Raw genomic sequence first — 17950 nt, forward strand, 5'->3', positions numbered from 1 at the left:
CTCCAGGAAAAGCACCTCCCCACCTCACGAGCACCCATTTCCTCCAGGCCAGGACCTCTGATCTCCTCACTCCCCAGACGAAACCGAGGCTTACACGGCCGGTTCCCAGGGGCCGCACCAGGCCTGGAACCTGTCTCCCGACAGGGCCGGCCACACTGCTCCCACTCTCCTGCCCACTCGGCTGAGAAAATGGGACCACTCAGCCCTTCCTGAGTCCCCACTCCTGCATCCTCTGCCCATCGCCATCCTCCCGCTGCCAAACCCACAGAACACCACAGTCAGCCAAGCAGAGAGCGGAGGCCAAGTTCAGGCCAAGGAGGCCAGAGCCACCCCTTCCCTCAAGTTCAGGCACAGGAGGCCAAGCGGGGAGGGCCCATGAGAGCCTGGTGGGATGGAAAGGCACGGCCGCCCGGGTGCATCTCCCAGGCAGAGCACAGCCCTGGGAGGAGCCAGGGAAGATGCCCACCCCCATGACCTACCTCGGTGCCCCTTACCTGGGGGGAGGGCGTCACGGGTGCCCATGCCCTGGGTAGAGAAGGCACCTGGGAGGTTGTCCAGAGGCAGCAGCTGCTTTCTGGGCCGTGAGTACAATCCTCAGGCATCTAGAGCTGTATTATTACCCCGAGCTGTAACATCCAGGGACCTACAATGGGGAGAGGCTATGGGAAGTCAGGACAAGTCATGAACACTTTTCAAACCACTTCACAAGAAACTCTTTTTTTTTTTTTCGGGCCACACCTGAGGCATATGGAAATTCTCAGGCTAGGGGTCAAACCAGACCTGCCGCTGCTGGTCTACACCACAGCCACAGCAACTCCAGATCCAAACCATGTTTGTGACCTACACCATAGCTCATGGCAACACTGGATCCTTAACCCACTGAGCGAGACGAGGGATCGAATCCACGTCCCCATGGATACCAGTCAGGGTGGTTAACCACTGAGCCACGATGGGAACTCCCTAACTTCATTTTTTTTTTGCCATGTGACAAGGGTCTCGCTGCAGATTCTGTGACTTTAAACAATTTTATCAATTCTCTGGTGACCTATTTTCACCCTGACTAGAGGGCAGGTGGAAGCCAGAGCCAACCAGTGATAAAATCAGGGCCAAAGGCCACATCTCCCAAATCTTCTGGTTTCCACTCAAGAGCAGGTCCCTTGAGATATCATCCAGGGACAGGGCAGGAGGCAATGCCAACTTCCTTCTTCTGAGCAACAAATCCCAACTCAGGAACTGAGAAAACCCACATTCCACCTGGAAGACGCACCCCCCGCAACGTCCCCACCCAGGCCCCAGAAGTGACAGCAGCTCCTAGCCACCCTCCTGGCCAAACAGAGGTTCCAGCCCAGCCCATCTCCCTGATGAGATCTCAAGCCTCTCGGTTCTCTGCCTCTTTCCTCACAACTGGGGGAGAAGGCAGTTCCCTGTCTCCTGGGATAAGGATTTAGCCACATGGGAGCAACAAGCAGCCGGGAATACGGGAGCGACAAGGCACTTCTCTGGAGCCGTGTGGAGTGTACTCTGCCCGTCTCAACACCTCTCGCCCCTGAGCTGGGAAACAGACTCGAGAGATTGGCAAGGTGGTTGCTGCCACCAAAGCCCAGCAGGAACCTTCTGCGGTGGGAACAGACCTTCCACGGCTGAATTAAAGCGAACAAGCTGGAGTCAGGCTTTGGGGGAAAGAGAGTTGCAGGCCCCATGGTGCCCACCTCCCAGGTCTAACCAGAGCATCAACTTACTATGCAAACTACACATGGAAAAGCACTATTTAGCTACGGCCCTTGGTCCCAACCTCAGCTGCTGATCACAATCGCCTGGAAACTGATTAAAATGACAGATTTTCAAGGCCTCACCCCAGCCTTGACTGAGGCAGAATCTTCCAGGGAACAGGCCACAGGGATGGGTTGGGGGTGGGGGGAGTGTTGGTTTGGTTTGGTTTCTTAACTCCTGAGTGATTTTGATGTTCCAACAGGATGGAGAACCACTGGGTAAGGGTTTCAGATTCCCTTTATAAGAAGATCCCAGCCCTGTTTCTCACCTTAGGCTGCCAAACTGCTGCCTGAGTTGCCCCAAAGTGATGGCCTCTAGGAGGTAAAAGGTTTGGAGCTGCCTGAGAGCACAGACACGGAAGGCTCAGAGGCACCTTCAGAGCAAGGCTGCCCTGCCCCTGAATTGCCACAACCTCCTGGGCAAGATGCCCACGTGACTGCACACCCTGAGACGCCAGCGTTAAGGACAGGACCAAGATGCCCACGTGACTGCAGGCCCCGAGAGACATCTGCGGTATGCAAGGGAGTCCTGCGTCCTCCCCATAGCTTGCCCAGGCAACCCAGCAGGCCCGTCCCCACCTGCGTCCACACCTTTGACCGCTCAGGCCCTCAGGGTCTTCCCACAGGACCTCCTCAGTGCCCGCCCAAGGAGAGGCACCCAAGCTGGGTATGGACACAGCCACATCTTCTGTGAGAAATGATGGGGCGGGGGGCACCTCCCCAGGACCTGGTGGGAACTATGGCTCAGTGGATCGCTGTCCAAACTGTACAAACCAGGGTGCGAACTTGCATTCCAAACGTGGACAACGCTTGGGGCTGGGCATGGACAGTGCTTGGTACTTGAGGCCCTGTGGGACCTGGCACTGTCCTGGGCACCAAGGAGAGACTGTCCTCAGTGGGTAGAGCCAGAGCCTGACCTAAAGGGCTACTGGCAGTGGATTCTGGGACCAGGATCCTGGCCTCAAACCCTGATGTTCGGGATCAGCCAAGGTAGCGTGTCCTCACTCAGGGAAGGGGTGGCCTGAGGTAACCGACCGTTGTCCACTCCTTCCCCTAAAGCCATGACTAAAGAGGTTCCATGGTGACCAACACCGCAGGAATGAACAAAGGCCACAGGAGGGACTCAGGTTTCAAGTGGAAAGGACATAAACACTCAGACTGCCCCAGGAAGGAACATCCGCCCCAAGGACAAAATCCCAACCACGCTGTGGGGGCCAGCACCCCCCCCACCGGGCCCACCTTGCTCCCGAGGGAACAGCCCTTGGGCGGGAGGGCCGGGCTCTGGGGAGCAAGGACATCAGAGCGGGGAGGCTGGGGAGGGGGGCGGCCCCCACTCCTGGACGGGGGGTTCCAGGAAGTCAGAGAGCTCGTCGGCTCAGGTGCCTTTGGTGGGACAACAGTGCCGGGGCCAGGTGAGGAGAGAACGAGGGCAGATCACCAAACCTGGTGTTTGAACCCCCAAGTATGTCTCCCACTGAAAGAGTCTCTGAAGAGGGGCCTCAGGTATAGGCAGCCCCCCACCCCACACCCCACACTCCCACCCCAGTCTGCTCCTGAAGGCCCACCTCGGGACACTGGGACTCTGCCTCGAGGCCAGACATGGCCAGGTTGGAACTCTGCCCGAGCCCCTCTCGAATTAACTTGGGAAGGTTATTTCATTCCTCAGAGCTTTGGCTTCTTCATCTGAAAAAGTGTCCTAACAAAGGGTTTTGTTAAGATTCAATGAAGCCATGTACGAAGATAATTTAGTTCCACTGCTGGGAGAGAATCACGACTGTCGGGTCTGAGCTCTTCCTCCTCCTCCCCAACCCTGCACGTGCACACACGCGCACACACGCACAAATGTGCGAACTCACACCATCTTTTTTTTTCTTTTTAGGGTCGCCCCGGCAGCAGATGGAAGTTCCCAGGCGAGGGGTCGAATTGGAGCGCAGCTGCCAGCCGGCCCCGCAGCCACAGCAACGCCAGATCGGAGCTGCGTCCGTGACTTACACGGAAGCTTTGAGGCAACACCGGATCCTTAACTTACTGAGTGAGGCCAGGGATTGAACCTGCATCCTCATGGATACTAGTCGGGTTCTTAACCCACTGAGCAACGATGGGAACTCCAAACCCACACCATCTTTAAGGTACCAGGGGCAGCCCTCCATTCCTAAAGAGCCGACACGGGCACCCCTCACGAGGAGGAGACAGATGTGCCCACAGAGTAAGAGGCTCGCACTAGAGGGGCCCTCGGTCTCCAGGGGTTCTGGAGGAGATTCCACGCTGCCTGGACCAGGAAGGGCAGGGATGGCCCCCTGGGAGGGTGGCAGTGCTGTCTGACTAGACACCTGGAGACCCTCCATGGAAAAGCTGCATCTTCACTGGGCCTGGAAGGCAGCAGGATCTCAGGGGGCAGGGAAGGGCATCCCAGGCTAAGGAAGCTCTGAGCAAAGGCACGGAGCATCGAACAGGAGTTTGGGGGTTGGCAGGAGGGCTGAGCCTAGGCAGGCTGATGAGGGCCGGTGCCTGCAGTGCTCCGTCAAGCCTGAGCTTGCTCTGCAGGCACCGGGAGCTCTGTAGATTTCAAGGAATGATATCATCTGACCTGTGTTTTCATGCAGACCCCTTGGCGGAGTGGGGGGGGGGGAACCTGGGATGAGCTTCCTAGGGAAGGAAGCTTTGGACAAAATCTTAGGACTGAAACTTAGAGGCTCCAGCCCAGCCTCTGGACTTGGCACCAAAAATATATTTGCCACTAGTTATTGTCACAGTTTGGACTGGACAGAACACCCTTCCTGTACTGCAGGTGTCTCCCTAAGGATAGAGAATCACCCACCCACCCCTCACCCATCATATTCACCCCCCCCAACAACAGGCAGCCCATCCCAGAGACCTCCAGGGAAAACTCTGCATGTTCTCAGGTGAGCTCTTGGGTCCAGTCTTATCCCTGAAAGTCCAAGATCGCTCATTCATTCAACCACATGTGAGGGACTAAGATACAAAGGAAAATGAGACTAAATTGCAACACCTGTGAGCTGTGTGAGCACAGACAGGATACAAAACTTCTCTGAGCCCCAGTTTCTTTAAATGCAAAAAGGGAGATATCGCCTACCTCACTTCACTATTACATTCAAGAGAACACAAAAAGCACTCAGTACCAGGTCTGGCCCCTGGCAAGCCAGCGATACCCTGTGGCATTAGTAGGATGGCAATGCATGAGGCTCCCAGCAGCTGCAGGCGGACACAGGTTTGGGTGGACAGGGCAGGAGGCTGTGCAAGTCATCCTGGAAAGACAGTGGAAGAGCGTGGTTTGGGGTAGAGGTGGTTCAAATGGGGGCCAAGGGCAGGTCTGAGAAATCATCAGGAGCCAAGTCAGCAGGACTGGAAGCCTGATTCGCAAAAGGGAGCTGGGGCATCTAGCCTGCGTCTAGGACTCTGGCAAGGGGGCTGGAGGCCAGGGTGCCACCTGCTGCCAAGCTGGTGAACACGGCACGAGGTGTCGGTCTGGGAGAGACCCTGAGTCCTGGTTTGTGGCTCCTCCAGGGACCCCAGCTGATCCAAGACTCAAGAGAGGGTGGTCTGGGCTAGAGATACAGGCCAGGAAACCCCTGGCAACCAGACAGCAATGGAGGCCAGGACAGCAGATACCAGTGGGAACGAGACAGGCAGGGGTGCAACCATCTTGGAAACAGGACCGGGACAGCTCTGGGCAAGCCTTGCAAGCTAAAGAACAAAGGCCCAGAGACGACAGGCGGGCTCCCAGGAATAAAAGATTACCTTCATCTCTGCTACACCAGCAAGTATACCCACTTGCCACAAGACGAGAAGCTCAGCCATAAATTTAAACCTTATCTGTTCCTGTGCTTTCTTGCAGAAAATTCTCATGCATTCCTTTCCCTTCACAGAAGCACTCCCTACTCCTGACAACGATCACGGAGCCACCTGCTGCTGATCAAAGATGTTTAACTATTTCTGGAAATGATCAGTGATCACGAGACAAGCCTCCTTTTTTTGGTTTGGTTTTGGTTGATTTAAATTTTTATTTATTTTAACGATTTTTATTTTTTCCATTACAGTTGGTTTACAGTGTTCTGTCAATTTTCTACTGTACATCTAAGTGACTTGGTCACACACACACACACACACATTCTTTTTCTCACATTATCCTCCATCAGAATTTCTCCCTTATTTTAAAGGCAACTCGCTGTCCCTAAAGCTGGCACTTTCCCTGTTTCTCCCTTATGCACAAGCTATCTCTTCTTCTTCCTTCTTTTTTTTTTTTTTTTTTTGTCTTTTTGGCTTTTCTAGGGCTGCTCCCACGGCATATGGAGGTTCCCAGGCTAGGGGTCCAATTGGAGCTGTAGCCACTGGCCTATGCCAGAGCCACAGCAACGCCAGATCCGAGCTGTGTCTGCAAACTACACCACAGCTCACGGCCAACGCCGGATCGTTAACCCACTGAGCAAGGCCAGGGATCGAACCCACAACCTCCTGCTTCCTAGTCGGATTCGTTAACCACTGAGCCACGATGGGAACGCCACAAGCTATCTCTTTTAATGAAAGCTTTGCCTGCCTTCGGGTCTTGGGGAAGGGATATTCATGTCTATGGTATTGCTGTCCAAGAATCTACAAGGAGCCTGAAACAGGAAGATCTGACCACAAGAGAGAGGAGCCCGAGCAAGGAGAGACCGGAGGCCGGGGAGTGGACACCAGGAAGCAGGTGAGCAGAGAATGAGCCGGAGGGTCAACACGCGAAGAAGTGGGATGGGGTTAAGGGCTGAGAGAAGCCCGTTGGATGTGGCCACAAGGGAATTGTCCAGATTAGTGAGAGCAATTTCCATGCAGAGGGGGGCCTGGAGATCCCAGAAAGTGGCTGTTGGAGAGCATGTGGGAAATTAAGAAGAAAACGGGTACAGACCACTCTTTGGAGCTGCTGGCTGAGAAAGAGAGGAGAGGGGAGTGCTCGTCGTGGTGCAGTGGAAACGAATCCAAGTAGGAACCATGAGGTTGCGGGTTCGATCCCTGGCCTCAATCAGTGGGTTAAGGATCTGGTGTTGCTGTGGCTGTGGTGTAGGCTGGCAGCTATAGTAGCTCCGATTAGACCCCCAGCCTGGGAACCTCCATATGCTGGGGGTGCAGCCCTAGAAAAAACAAAAAGACAAAAAAAAGAGAGAAAGAGGTGAGGGAGGGGGTGGCCACTGGGGTGAAGAGTGGGTGGGTGAAGTTTGTGTTGTCTGCTTGTTTATTTGTTCTCTGTGTGTCTTTTTTAAGGATAGGAACTCCTAGAGCATTTTCATGGGAGGAAGAGGAGCCAGGCGAAGGGAAAGGCCCAAGCTGTGGAGGGAGGCAGGGAACTGATGGAGAGGGTTGCGGAGCCACCTGAGCAGGGAGGAGGGCACGGGCACAGGCAGGGGGCCGCCGGGGGCCGAGGAGGCAGAGGGAGCGGGCAGGAAGGCTGTGTGTCATCCATGACGTAGGAGGTTAAGACTGCCGAGCATGAGAGCAGTGAAGTTCTGGAACAGAGGCTATTTTCAGTCCCCCCGCCCCGACCCAATCTATTCCTGCTCCCACCCCAGCCAGGTGCCTCCATCTCTGTTAGCCTGGGGCAGACGCGATTTCCGCAATGACTCTCAACTTCCAGAAGAAGACACAGGCACTCCTACAGTGGGCAGTCCCAAGAGCCACCTCCATCAGAACCAGGGGACTGAGCCGCACACCCACAGGGCCCCCAGTGAGAGGCATCCACAGGCCCCTGTCAGGCTCCTGGCTCCAGCAGTGACCGGCACCCAGGCCAGCGGGAAGGCAGTGCCCAGATGAGCAGGCTCCTTTCCTGGGCCCCTTAGGCTGCTCTGGAGCTGCGCTCACTGGCGACAGGTGCCATCTCCTCTCCCATCATGGGGTCAGATAGGGTCAGTACCCCTGTAATCCCTCTGTCCCCCAGGCAGTATCCGCCAGTCCACGGGAACATAAAGAAATGCAGACAAAGTGCCAAGTACAGCCCCTGGCACAGAGTAATAACTCTCAATCCCTGCTTGTGGCATGAATGAAAGAAGAAATCAAAATTAAAGCACCTCTTTGGAGTGTGCTTGAGAATCAGCCAAGTGAAGGGAACTAACATTTTTTACTTCCGTGCGGCGATGCACTGGGCACTGAGCCAGGCGGTGCCCAATGTTATGCCATTTAACTTTTGAAACTGAGCAACGGGGCAGATGGCATTGTCCTCGTTTTATAGACTGAGGCTCACAGAGGTTATGAAACGAGATCAAGGCCACAGAGCGACTGAGCGGAAGCAGCAGGGCTGATGCTCTTTCTGCTCTCGGAGGTCGTGGAACACGTGTTTCAGAGCACACGCTTCGGAGGAGACAGACCTGGGTTAAATTCCGTCCTCTGCTAGCTGTGTGACTTCAGGTGGCCACGCTTCTCTGAGCACACGGCCCATGACTAAGCCTCTCTGAGCCTCCACTCAACTGCAGCAGAAAGAACACTATCACACAAATGTATCGAGAGCGTTTCATAAAATATGCAAAGCATTTAACCAGGTGTCTGGCCCCTAGCAAGGGCTCAATAAATAGTGGCTGCTAATATTATTGTTTGTTTAATAATAATTTTATGGCGTGTGTTCAGCGGTTCAAGGGGAGGAAAAGGTCCTTTTGGAACGTCTTTGAGGCCAGATGTGGCCGGGCTGAGGCTGGGTGGCAAAAAGGAGTAGCCGTCCTTTTGTTGCAGAAGCTTCCTGGGGTGAGCAGGAGGCAGCGGGCAGGCTGGGGCAGGCCACGCCTGCATCGCAGGGACCTCCCGGGTCAGGGTGGAGCTCATGGTCAAGAACCCAAAGCGGTGTGTCTCAACCGCTTTTATGCCTGACACACTTGAGGTAGGTGGCCTTCACCCTGTAAAGGCTCCACGTGTGCTTTGGGAGGGGGTGGAACCGCGAGAGGAAGGGGATGGCTGCACGCACGTGGAGGTCGGTGATATTTGAAACGGCCCCAAACACCCTCCCCAGGAATTCTAATATGAGAATCACTGGTCTCAAAGATCCAGGAGCGTCTATGCCTGAGACAAAGTCTTATTCAAGCTGTGTAGGAAAAATCATAACGGTACAAGAGAAGCAGGGCTGCCCTGTATGATTGCTCAGGTTGGGCACTGCACAAGGGCATCATAATTAAGGGGACACCATTCACACTGCAGACACCACAGATTTGTACACTTATTACAGCCCCTCTCTAATGAATAAAAGTAAAATATCTTAAGAAAAAGGCATTTTTTTCTACTTCACGAAGAGGCACTATATTATCATACCAGCTGAAGTGAGACAGTGAAAGACAAACATCATATAATATCACTTATATGTGGAATCTAACCGAAAAAAGGATGCAAATGAATTTATTTGCAGGACAGAAAGGCTCATGGAGTTTGAAAAGCTTACGGTTATCCAAGGGGACAGGTGAGAGGGGAGGGATAGACTGTGGGTCTGGGATTGGCAAATGCACACTGAGGCGCACAGAATGATTGGCTAATGGGGACCTGCTGTATAGCACAGGGAACTCTGCCCAATAGTCTGTGATAATCTCTATGGGAAAGAATCTGCAAGAGAATGGATGTGTGTACTTGTACAACTGAATAACTTTGTTGCACAGCAGAAATGGTCACAATACCGTAAACCAAACGTACTTCAATAAAACTAAAAAACAAAAGGCACTGCATGGGCAAGAGGCAGCCCTAGGGACAATGGGTATGTAACATAGCCTTTTTAGGGCCACACCCACAGCATATGGAAGTTCCCAGACTAGGGGTTGAATCGGAGCTACAAAGCTACAGCTTCTGGGCTACACCACAGCCACAGCAATGCCAGATCCGAGCCTTGCCTGCAACCTACACCACAGCTCACGGCATTGCCAGATCGTTGACCCACTGAGTGAGGCCATGGATCGAACCTGCATCCTCATGGATCCTAGTGTCGTTCATTAACCAATGTGCCACAAAGGGAACTCCCCAGGATGTGTCTTTACATGCATCCCTGCCACTGTTTCCAGCTGCAAGGGGCCTCAGAGGTCAGCTAGTCGCCTGGCTGGTAAAACAGGGGCTCATGAGGGACCACATGACACACCCAGGACTGCCAAGAGCCACCAGCTGGCAAGACCCTGAGCAGGGCTAGAAGAAAACCTTCCTTCTCCAATCTCGCTCAGCACAGCAGGGCCTGGCCAGAGCCATGACTGCCTCCTGAGGGCTACAGTCCTCAGCCGAGCTGGGTGCCACTGAGTCAAATCCTGCCTCGAATTACGCTGGGACCTGAAGTCTGCTGCCCACCCTGAGAGTCCCACCATCAGGAATGTGTTGTCCTGGAGTTTGATCATAGACCTGGAGTCTTGAACTAAAAGTGACCTGGTTGGAGTTCCTACTGTGGCTCAGCAGTAATGAACCTGACTAATATCCATGAGGAGGCCCGTTTGATCCCTGGCTTCAATCAGTGGGTTAAGGATCCGGCATTGCTGTGAGCTGCAGTGTGGGTCACAGATGCTGCTTGAATTTGGCCTTGCTGTGGCTGTGGCTGTGGCTGTGGCTGTGGCTGTGGCTGTGGCCAGCAGCTGCAGCTCTGATTTGACGCCTAGCTTGGGAACTTCCATATGCCATGGGTGTGGCCCTAAAAAGCAAAAAATAAAAATAAAAAATAAAAGCGGCCTGGCCCACTGCCCCTGGAATGCTTTCTGCATGTTTTTTTTGTTGAGTCCCTTGCCCAGGATCTGGAGCTCCAGTCTTCAAACTGCAGCCTGTGAACCCTTGCAGGTGCCAGAGAATCAGAAGGGAGTCGGCAGGAACAAACCATCTTTCCCCATCAGGGTCTCAGCAAAGTTGTGCTGACCATGCCTGATGCCTCAAGGTCTGTCACATTCCAGGAATGGGCTCTTGACAAACATCTCCCTATAAAAAGATCGGAAGATTTGAGGCCACCAGCTCTGCCCTTCTCCCAGGGGCACCAGGAGAAAGCCAACTCTCCTTGACCAAGAGCCAGCGTCTCACACAGGCCTCTCCAGGGCTTATGCCAGGTTTTGCCTGGGAAACTGAAATGGCTCATGTGGAGGCCATTGTTTTTTCCGTCCTTGTTTTACTGAAGGAAAATCCAAAGCCCAGGAACGGATGTGAGTTAGGCCAAGAATCAGAAGGTTTGAAACAAACTGGAAATCTCAGACCTGCAGACAGTTATTCTTGGAGCCCAGGTTCACGGCTCAAGGATCAATGACAGAGAAATAACACGATGAGTGACTGACCCCCCAAGAAGGAGAATGAGGGAGTAGGGACAGACAAACAGGAGGGCAGAGAGAAACACGGAGGCTGGGAAGCCAAGTGAAATGAGGGGGCTGAGGGAGACGGGGGAAAGGGGTACCAAAAAGGAAGGAGAGTGGTGTCCCGCAGGCGCGGCCCTAAAAAAGACAAAAAGAAAAAAACAAAAAAAGAAAGAAAAAAAGAAAATACAACTACTTTTCACAGATGCAGCTTGGATCTGGTGTTGCTGTGGCTGTGACATAGGCTGGCAACTGTAGCTCTGATTAGACCCGTAGCCTGGGAACCTCCATTGGCCGCAAGTGCAGCCCTTTTTAAAAAAGACAAAAAGACAAAAAAAAAAAAAAAAGGAAGGAAAGTGGGCAGAGGGAGCAGAGTGAGGGCAGGCCCTCATCTGATAATCTTGGAAATTCAAACTAAAGAATGAGATGCTACCAAAGGTTGGCGACAATTAAGACTATAGACGGTACCAAGTGTTGATGGGATGCAGAGCACGTGTGGCCGATGAGGTGTATAAATCACCTGCAAAGCGGTCCGGCTTTATCTGCGATAGTTGAAGATGTGGGAACCTCATGCCAAGCAATTCCGCCCCTAGATATCCGCCCTAGAGAACACCTTGCATGAGTGAACCACGAAGGAGGAGGAGAGTGTTCGTAGCAGTTCTGTTGACGTGGACAGAATCTGGAAGTAATGCCAATGCCCAACGGGAACATGGAGGCATCAGGTATGGTGTATTCATGCCATGGAATATTCCACGGCCACGGAAATGAACAAACCCACGTGTGCTCTACTCAGCACCACGGATGACTCCACAGCATGATGTTTAGAGAAAGAAGCCGAACACAGAAGACTTAGTAGAGTGTGAGTCTACGTATAGAAAGTTCAAAGGGGGAGTTCCCATCGTGGTGCAGTGGCTAACAAATTTGACTAAGAACCATGAGGTTGCAGGTTCAATCCCTGGCCTCGCTCAGTGGGTTGAGGATCCAGCGTTGCCATGAGCTGTGGTGTAGGTTGCAGATGCGGCTCAAATCCCACGAATCCCACATTGCTGTGGCTGTGGCGTAGGCCAGCGGCTACAGCTCCGATTAGATCCCTAGCCTGGGAACCCATGTGCCACGGGAGTGGCCCTAGAAAAGGCAAAAAGACAAAAAGATAAAATAAATAAAAAAAAGTTCAAAGGAAGACAAAATTAAAGAGAGTGCTCGGCAATGCACACGCAGATGGGAAAATCTTATCAAAAAGAAGGCAAAATGAGGACATTAGCAGCTGTGATGAGGAAGGGACCCATGGGGCGGGGAGGGGGCAGTCCTGGGGGCACTGCCAGAGTCTCTCTTTCTTGACCTAGTGGTGGTGGCTACATAGATATTCACTTTATAACTCTTTTTTGGACTTTTAGGGCCACACCCATGGCACATGGATGTTTCCAGGCTAGGGGTCGAATCAGAGCTACAGCCACCACCCTACACCACAGCCACAGCCAACACTAGATCTGAGCTGTGGCTGCAATTTACACCACAGCTCACCACAATGTCAGATCCTTAACCCACTGATCGGGGCCAGGGATTGAACCCGCATCCTCATGGCTACTAGTCAGGTTCATAACCTGCTGAGCCACAACGGGAACGCCTGTAAGTCTTCTTTAAATTGTTTCTGAGTTTTCCACATTCTTCTGCAGGAAGTTGAACACACAATTAATAATCAACTTCTAGGTATCCACATAGATGAGCGGAGTCTGGTGCCTCTGAGGTGGCCCTGGGGGCAATGGGAGGCCTTCAGAGGCAGGTCTCTCCAGAGCCCAGTTTGACGTCTCCCTGTCCCTAGCTCCCACTGTGTCCTCTCTCTTCAAACCTGCTAGACCAGGGGCTGTCACAGAGCTGGTCCTGGCAACCAGCCTGGGGTTGGAAAGGCTGCAGGGCCCGTCCTGCCAGGACATGGCAGAGAGCAGTGGGGGACTTGCCAGGCTCAGGACCAGTCCAGTTACTCACCCCTGACCTCCCCATGCTCTGTGACCAACCTCAGTGACTCACCCACCGAGCACCGGCCCTTTTCTGTCCCTTCCAGCGCTCCCGAGGACATGCCAGCCCCTTGAGGCCCTGGGCCCTTGGTCCGAGGAACATGGCTGGCAAAACCCCAGTCAAAACCCGGAGCAGATTTCAGGCCCCTGAAATCTGCTCCGGAAAAGGCCATGATCATCCCTGCAGTAGTAATAACAGCATTAACAAAAGAGACATCCGGTTAGCACAGGGGCTAATGGGCTGCTCTCCTTACTGTCCCCGCTCCTCACGAGCAGTCCCAAGGGAGGCGTTATTTAACCCCCACTTTACAAATGAGGAAACTGAGGCTCAGAGAGGAGAGAGCTTGAGTCCACACAGCAGGTAAGAGGTGGAGCCAGAATTCAAACCCAGAGCAGAGCGCATCCCATGCCCATTCAGAGAGCTCAGCCTGGAGGGAGGTGGCGCTGGACCTGCACAGAGTTCCCTCCCAAACAGAGAGCTCTGACAGAGGCTATGGCCAGGGAGGGGACAGCCTGGGACAGCCCCGCCATCCCTGGCTCTCTCACTCAGAGCATCGGCCCAACCTCCTCGTCCAGAGCTGCCGCAGGAAGGCCCAGAGAGAGGACAGGCCCTCCCGGCAGTGACTCAGCTTCCATGGCATGGCCTGATGTCCTTCCTGTGTCCTTGCCCTTTGTCCTTGCTCTGGATCAGCTCCTGGACACCCCGCAATGACTGCAGGCACCCTGCCCCCACATCCCCATGCAAATAGTTTGGAGGATGCGTCACCTCTCACCTCTCCATCCAGAGGCCAAACCTCTATCAGCGGTGGAACCCGGCTTCCATGCTCTCTCTGCAGATGATGCTGCCCATGGGTCCAGGGAGGCAAAGACAGGGCGGCCCCACGCCCGGCCTGCCCTGGCCCCGGCCCAGGCTCGCAGCCCAGGGCTGTGGGCCTCCCGTCTGGGCAGGTGCTGGGGGTGGCCGCTGGCCCCACTGCTGGCACACTCCTGCTCTCTGCCAGGTTATCCTTGAACAAACAAGGCTGCGTAGCAACCACTGCTCCCTGCGTGGGGGAGAGAGGGAGCCAGGAGACGTTTCCCCACGGCCTCGTTTCCTCCAGGGCTCACCTGGGGGCTGGGCACTCCCAAGTGGCTGGCCTGTCCTGTGTGGCTGCCAGAGAGAGAACGCGTGGTGACCAAAGGAAGGGCGCACTCAGCAGCCTCAGGGCAGGGATGCTGTTGGCAGATAAGCCCTGGTTTTGCTGCCACTGGTCTCCGGGCCCCATCCTGGTACAGCTCTTCTCAAGGCGCTGCTACAGGCCAAGAGCAGATAGTATGAGCACCCAGGCCTTGGCAGCAGGCAGAGCTGGGTTTGATTCCTGATCCTGCTTCTTCCAGCTCTGTAACCTCTGGCCAGAGGGTAACCTTTCTCAGCCTCAGTCTCCTCATCTATAAAATGCGGAGAGTAGCAGTACTGATTTGCTAGGGTTGCTCTAAGAATTAAATAGGTGCATGTAATACCTTGAGATCCTGTCTAGCCCATCATGGGCCTTCCATCCCTGTAGGTGCCTTTCCCCAGAAACACCTGCACAGCAGAAAGCTTCCTCTCAAACCAGATTCCACTGCAACTTTTGGAAAATGCGAACCCTGGCAGCCCATGTGTGCTTCTTCCCTGAGCCCAGGCCCTTGGACAGAAATCCCAGGCTGGCATCTCCCACCTGGAATGACAACTGCTCCCACCCCTCACCCTACCCCCTTCTCACCTTCTTCATCTAAAGAGTGCCAGGGGAGCTGGGCCTCGCTGATTTTATGCAGGCTTGCAAAGAATCACTCGCCCAAAGACAGTAAGAACTTCCCAGGCAGATCTCCCCATGTGCTTTCCAGAGGAATCGGCAGGCGTGTGACATACAGAGCAGGGAGATGCAGCCAGAGGCTATTCACACACCCAGGAGGGAGGCCTGGCCACCTGAACCACCCGGGCCTGGCCGGGCTTCCCTCCTCGTCTCTGAGGCATCACTGAGGGTGGGCCAGGGTGAGGGGGCTCTCCTGAGGCCCTGGCAGGAGCAGTTTGCATTAACCAAGCTCCAGGAGGGGCCAAGGAGGCCCAGGCAAGGAGCCCTGGGAACAAGTTCCCTGAGCCAAAAGCCCATGGACTTGCTGGGCCCCTCGGGAGGCAAGCTGGCAAATTGCACTGAACTCCTGAACTCCCTGCAGCAGAGGCCCCAGGCAGGTGGCGCTTCCTCCAAACCAGGATCCACGGCAGCAAGGAGGGGGAGATCTGGATTCCCCTGGGAGGTCGGAAGGTACGAAGAAACTCAGGCAGGAGGAAACCTGAGTGTACAGGTGGGGAAACTGAGGCCCGGCACGTAAGCCCTTGGCCAGGTCCTGCAGCTTGTAAGTGAGAGCGAGTTATCAGTGGGAACATCAGACAGGGTGGGGACAGGACGAGGCCCGGCCTCCGTGTCCCTGAGCTCCGCCTGAGGGAATGGGGGAGTGTACCTTCCCTCAAACCCATCCTCACAGCGAAAATCAGAGCTTCTAAAATACAGATCCGATGGTCACACCCCAGCTGGACACTCCTCGTGGCTCCCAGTGTCCTTGGGGTCAAGGCCACACTCAACACCACAGCCAACAAGCCCCTCTCACGTGGTGGCCCCTGCCGCAGTGCGTCTTCCTGCTCCCCTCGATCACCCCTCTGACCCCTGCTGGACCTCTAGCAGAAAGCAGGTCCCGAGGGCTGCCTGTGCCAGATGCCAGAAACATGGGAGACCGGTCTGATTCTGGGTGCTGAGTGACAGAGACCCAACGGTGACCACCTGTGCGCCCCTGCATTGCCTGTAATAAGAGAGGTGCCCTTCGCATAGCCCGTGGAAACCAGAGCTCTGAGGCCACCCTGGATCTGAGCCCAGCACCGTGTGACTGCGGGTGAGAAACAGCCTCTCGGAGCCCCCAGAGCCCCACGTGCCAAGCAAGGACAGCAGCTCTCCCACTTCTGGGGTGTGTGGTGGCCCCAGAAAGCACTCAGTGCCTCACCTGGCACAGAGCAGGCCCTTGGCCGGGTCACATGCGCACAATTACTGTGACAAGAAGGTGATGAGAGCGAGCTGGGGCCACGAGGTGTGGCGTCAACCTGAAGCCTGACAGGTAAGAGCTGGCGGGGTGCCAAAGGTGCTGAACTCTGGGCCGGGCCCCTGCGAGCCCGGGAAGGTACAAGGCAGGAGGGGGACACGGATTTGGATTTGGCCTCTGGAAGCTTTCAAGTAAGTCACTTGAAGAGAACACAGAAGAAAAGGACTTGAATCTCTTGGCCCCAGGAATTTGTTCTTTTCTTTCCTTTTTTTTTTTTTTTGGTCTTTTCTGGGGTCTCTCCCACGGCATATGGAAGTTTCCAGGCTAGGGGTCTAATCAGAGCTGTAGACGCCGGCCTACACCAGAGCCACAGCAATGCGGGATCCGAGCTGCACCTGCAACTTACACCACAGCTCACGGCAACGCCAGATCCTTAACCCACTGAGCAAGGTCAGGGATCAAACTGGCAACCTCATGGTTCCTAGTTGGGTTCGTTAACCACTGCACCACGACGGGAACTCCTTGTTATTTTCTTTTATCAGTCTCGACACTCACTTTCATCTCTAATTTTATCTTCTCTCTTAAAGAAGCCCCCAAATTGTTTAAGCTTGAAGTGGCACAAATGCAGGCGGCCCCTCTGGAGACGCCTGCCAGCAAGCAAAGAAGCTCTGGAGGAGTTCCAAGGAGGCCTGCAGGGAAGGGGTGAGGGAGAAGCGAGGGGATCACAGGGCCTTCTAAGCCATCTTAAACTGCGTGTGCCCACAGACCTCAAACACGCGGCTCTTAGAGTTCCTGCTGTAGCTCAGGGGTAATGAACCTGACTGGTATCCATGAGGATGTGGTTTCAATCCCTGGCCTCGCTCAGTGGGTTAAGGATCCAGCGTTGCTGTGAGCTGTGGTGTAGGTTGCAGGTGCAGCTTGGATCCCTCATTGCTGTGGCTGTGATGTGGGCTGGCAGCTGCAGTTCTGATTCAACCCCTAGCCTGGAAACTTCCAAATGCCATAGGTGCTGCCCTTTAAAAATAAATAAATAAATAACCAAGCATGTGGCTCTTAGGCCTCCAGGGGTCTAAATGATGACCCCAGCTGGATAGCATGCCCCCACTCCCCCGCCACACACACACACGCTTGTCTGCCTGGTGAATCTCTACCCATCTTTCAAGACACAGCTTGTGATGGGTTGAGCAGAATCTCCTAAAAATTCATATGCTGAAGTCTTAGCCCCCAGTAACTCAGAATGTAACCTTATTTGGAAATAGGGTGGCATTCCCGTCGTGGCTCAGCAGAAACGAATCCGATTAGGAACCATGAGGTTTCAGGTTCAATTCCTGGCCTCACTCAGTGGGTTAAGGATCCGGCGTTGCCATGAGCTGCGGTGTTAGTTGCAGATGCAGCTCCAATCCCGAGTTGCTGTGGCTATGGCGTAGGCCCGTGGCTATAGCTCCAACTGGACCCCTAGCCTGGGAACCTCCATATGCCATGGGTGCAGCCCTAAAAAGACAAAAAGACAAAAAAAAAAAAAGAAAGAAAGAAAGAAAGAGAGAAATAGGGTTGTTACAGATGTAATTAACTAAATGAAGAGGAAGTGCTACTGGAGTAGGGTGGACCCTAGTCCAAGGTGACTGGCGTCCTTATGAAAAAAGGGGAAATTTGGATGCACACGCACAGAAACGCACACACACAAGTTGGGGTGGGAGCGGTTCTGACCACTTGGCTGGCACTGCCCCATTAAAAACCAGCACTGTCCTAGCCAAGAGAGGTTAGGTCACATGGAGCATGTAGGACAAGGCCCTCCTGGTGGGGACCCTGGGGAGGCTCATTTACAAATGAGCCTCTATTCCCAGCAATGTCAAGGACTGAA

At 54.2% G+C, this 17950-nt stretch overlaps 1 protein-coding gene across 1 annotated transcript in view; it reads right to left on the minus strand.

Annotated features, from left to right (window-relative positions):
• The window catches only part of TOGARAM2 (TOG array regulator of axonemal microtubules 2), a 59625-nt gene extending 44376 nt beyond the window's left edge, over positions 1 to 15249 (minus strand). Inside the window, 2 exon segments of the mRNA XM_021087671.1 lie at positions 495 to 643; positions 13815 to 15249. Coding sequence (XP_020943330.1) covers positions 495 to 522 — 28 coding nt within the window. The 5' untranslated portion in view covers positions 523 to 643; positions 13815 to 15249.

This window comes from Sus scrofa, chromosome 3, assembly GCF_000003025.6.
Source record: "Sus scrofa isolate TJ Tabasco breed Duroc chromosome 3, Sscrofa11.1, whole genome shotgun sequence".
Classification (NCBI taxonomy): domain Eukaryota; kingdom Metazoa; phylum Chordata; class Mammalia; order Artiodactyla; family Suidae; genus Sus; species Sus scrofa.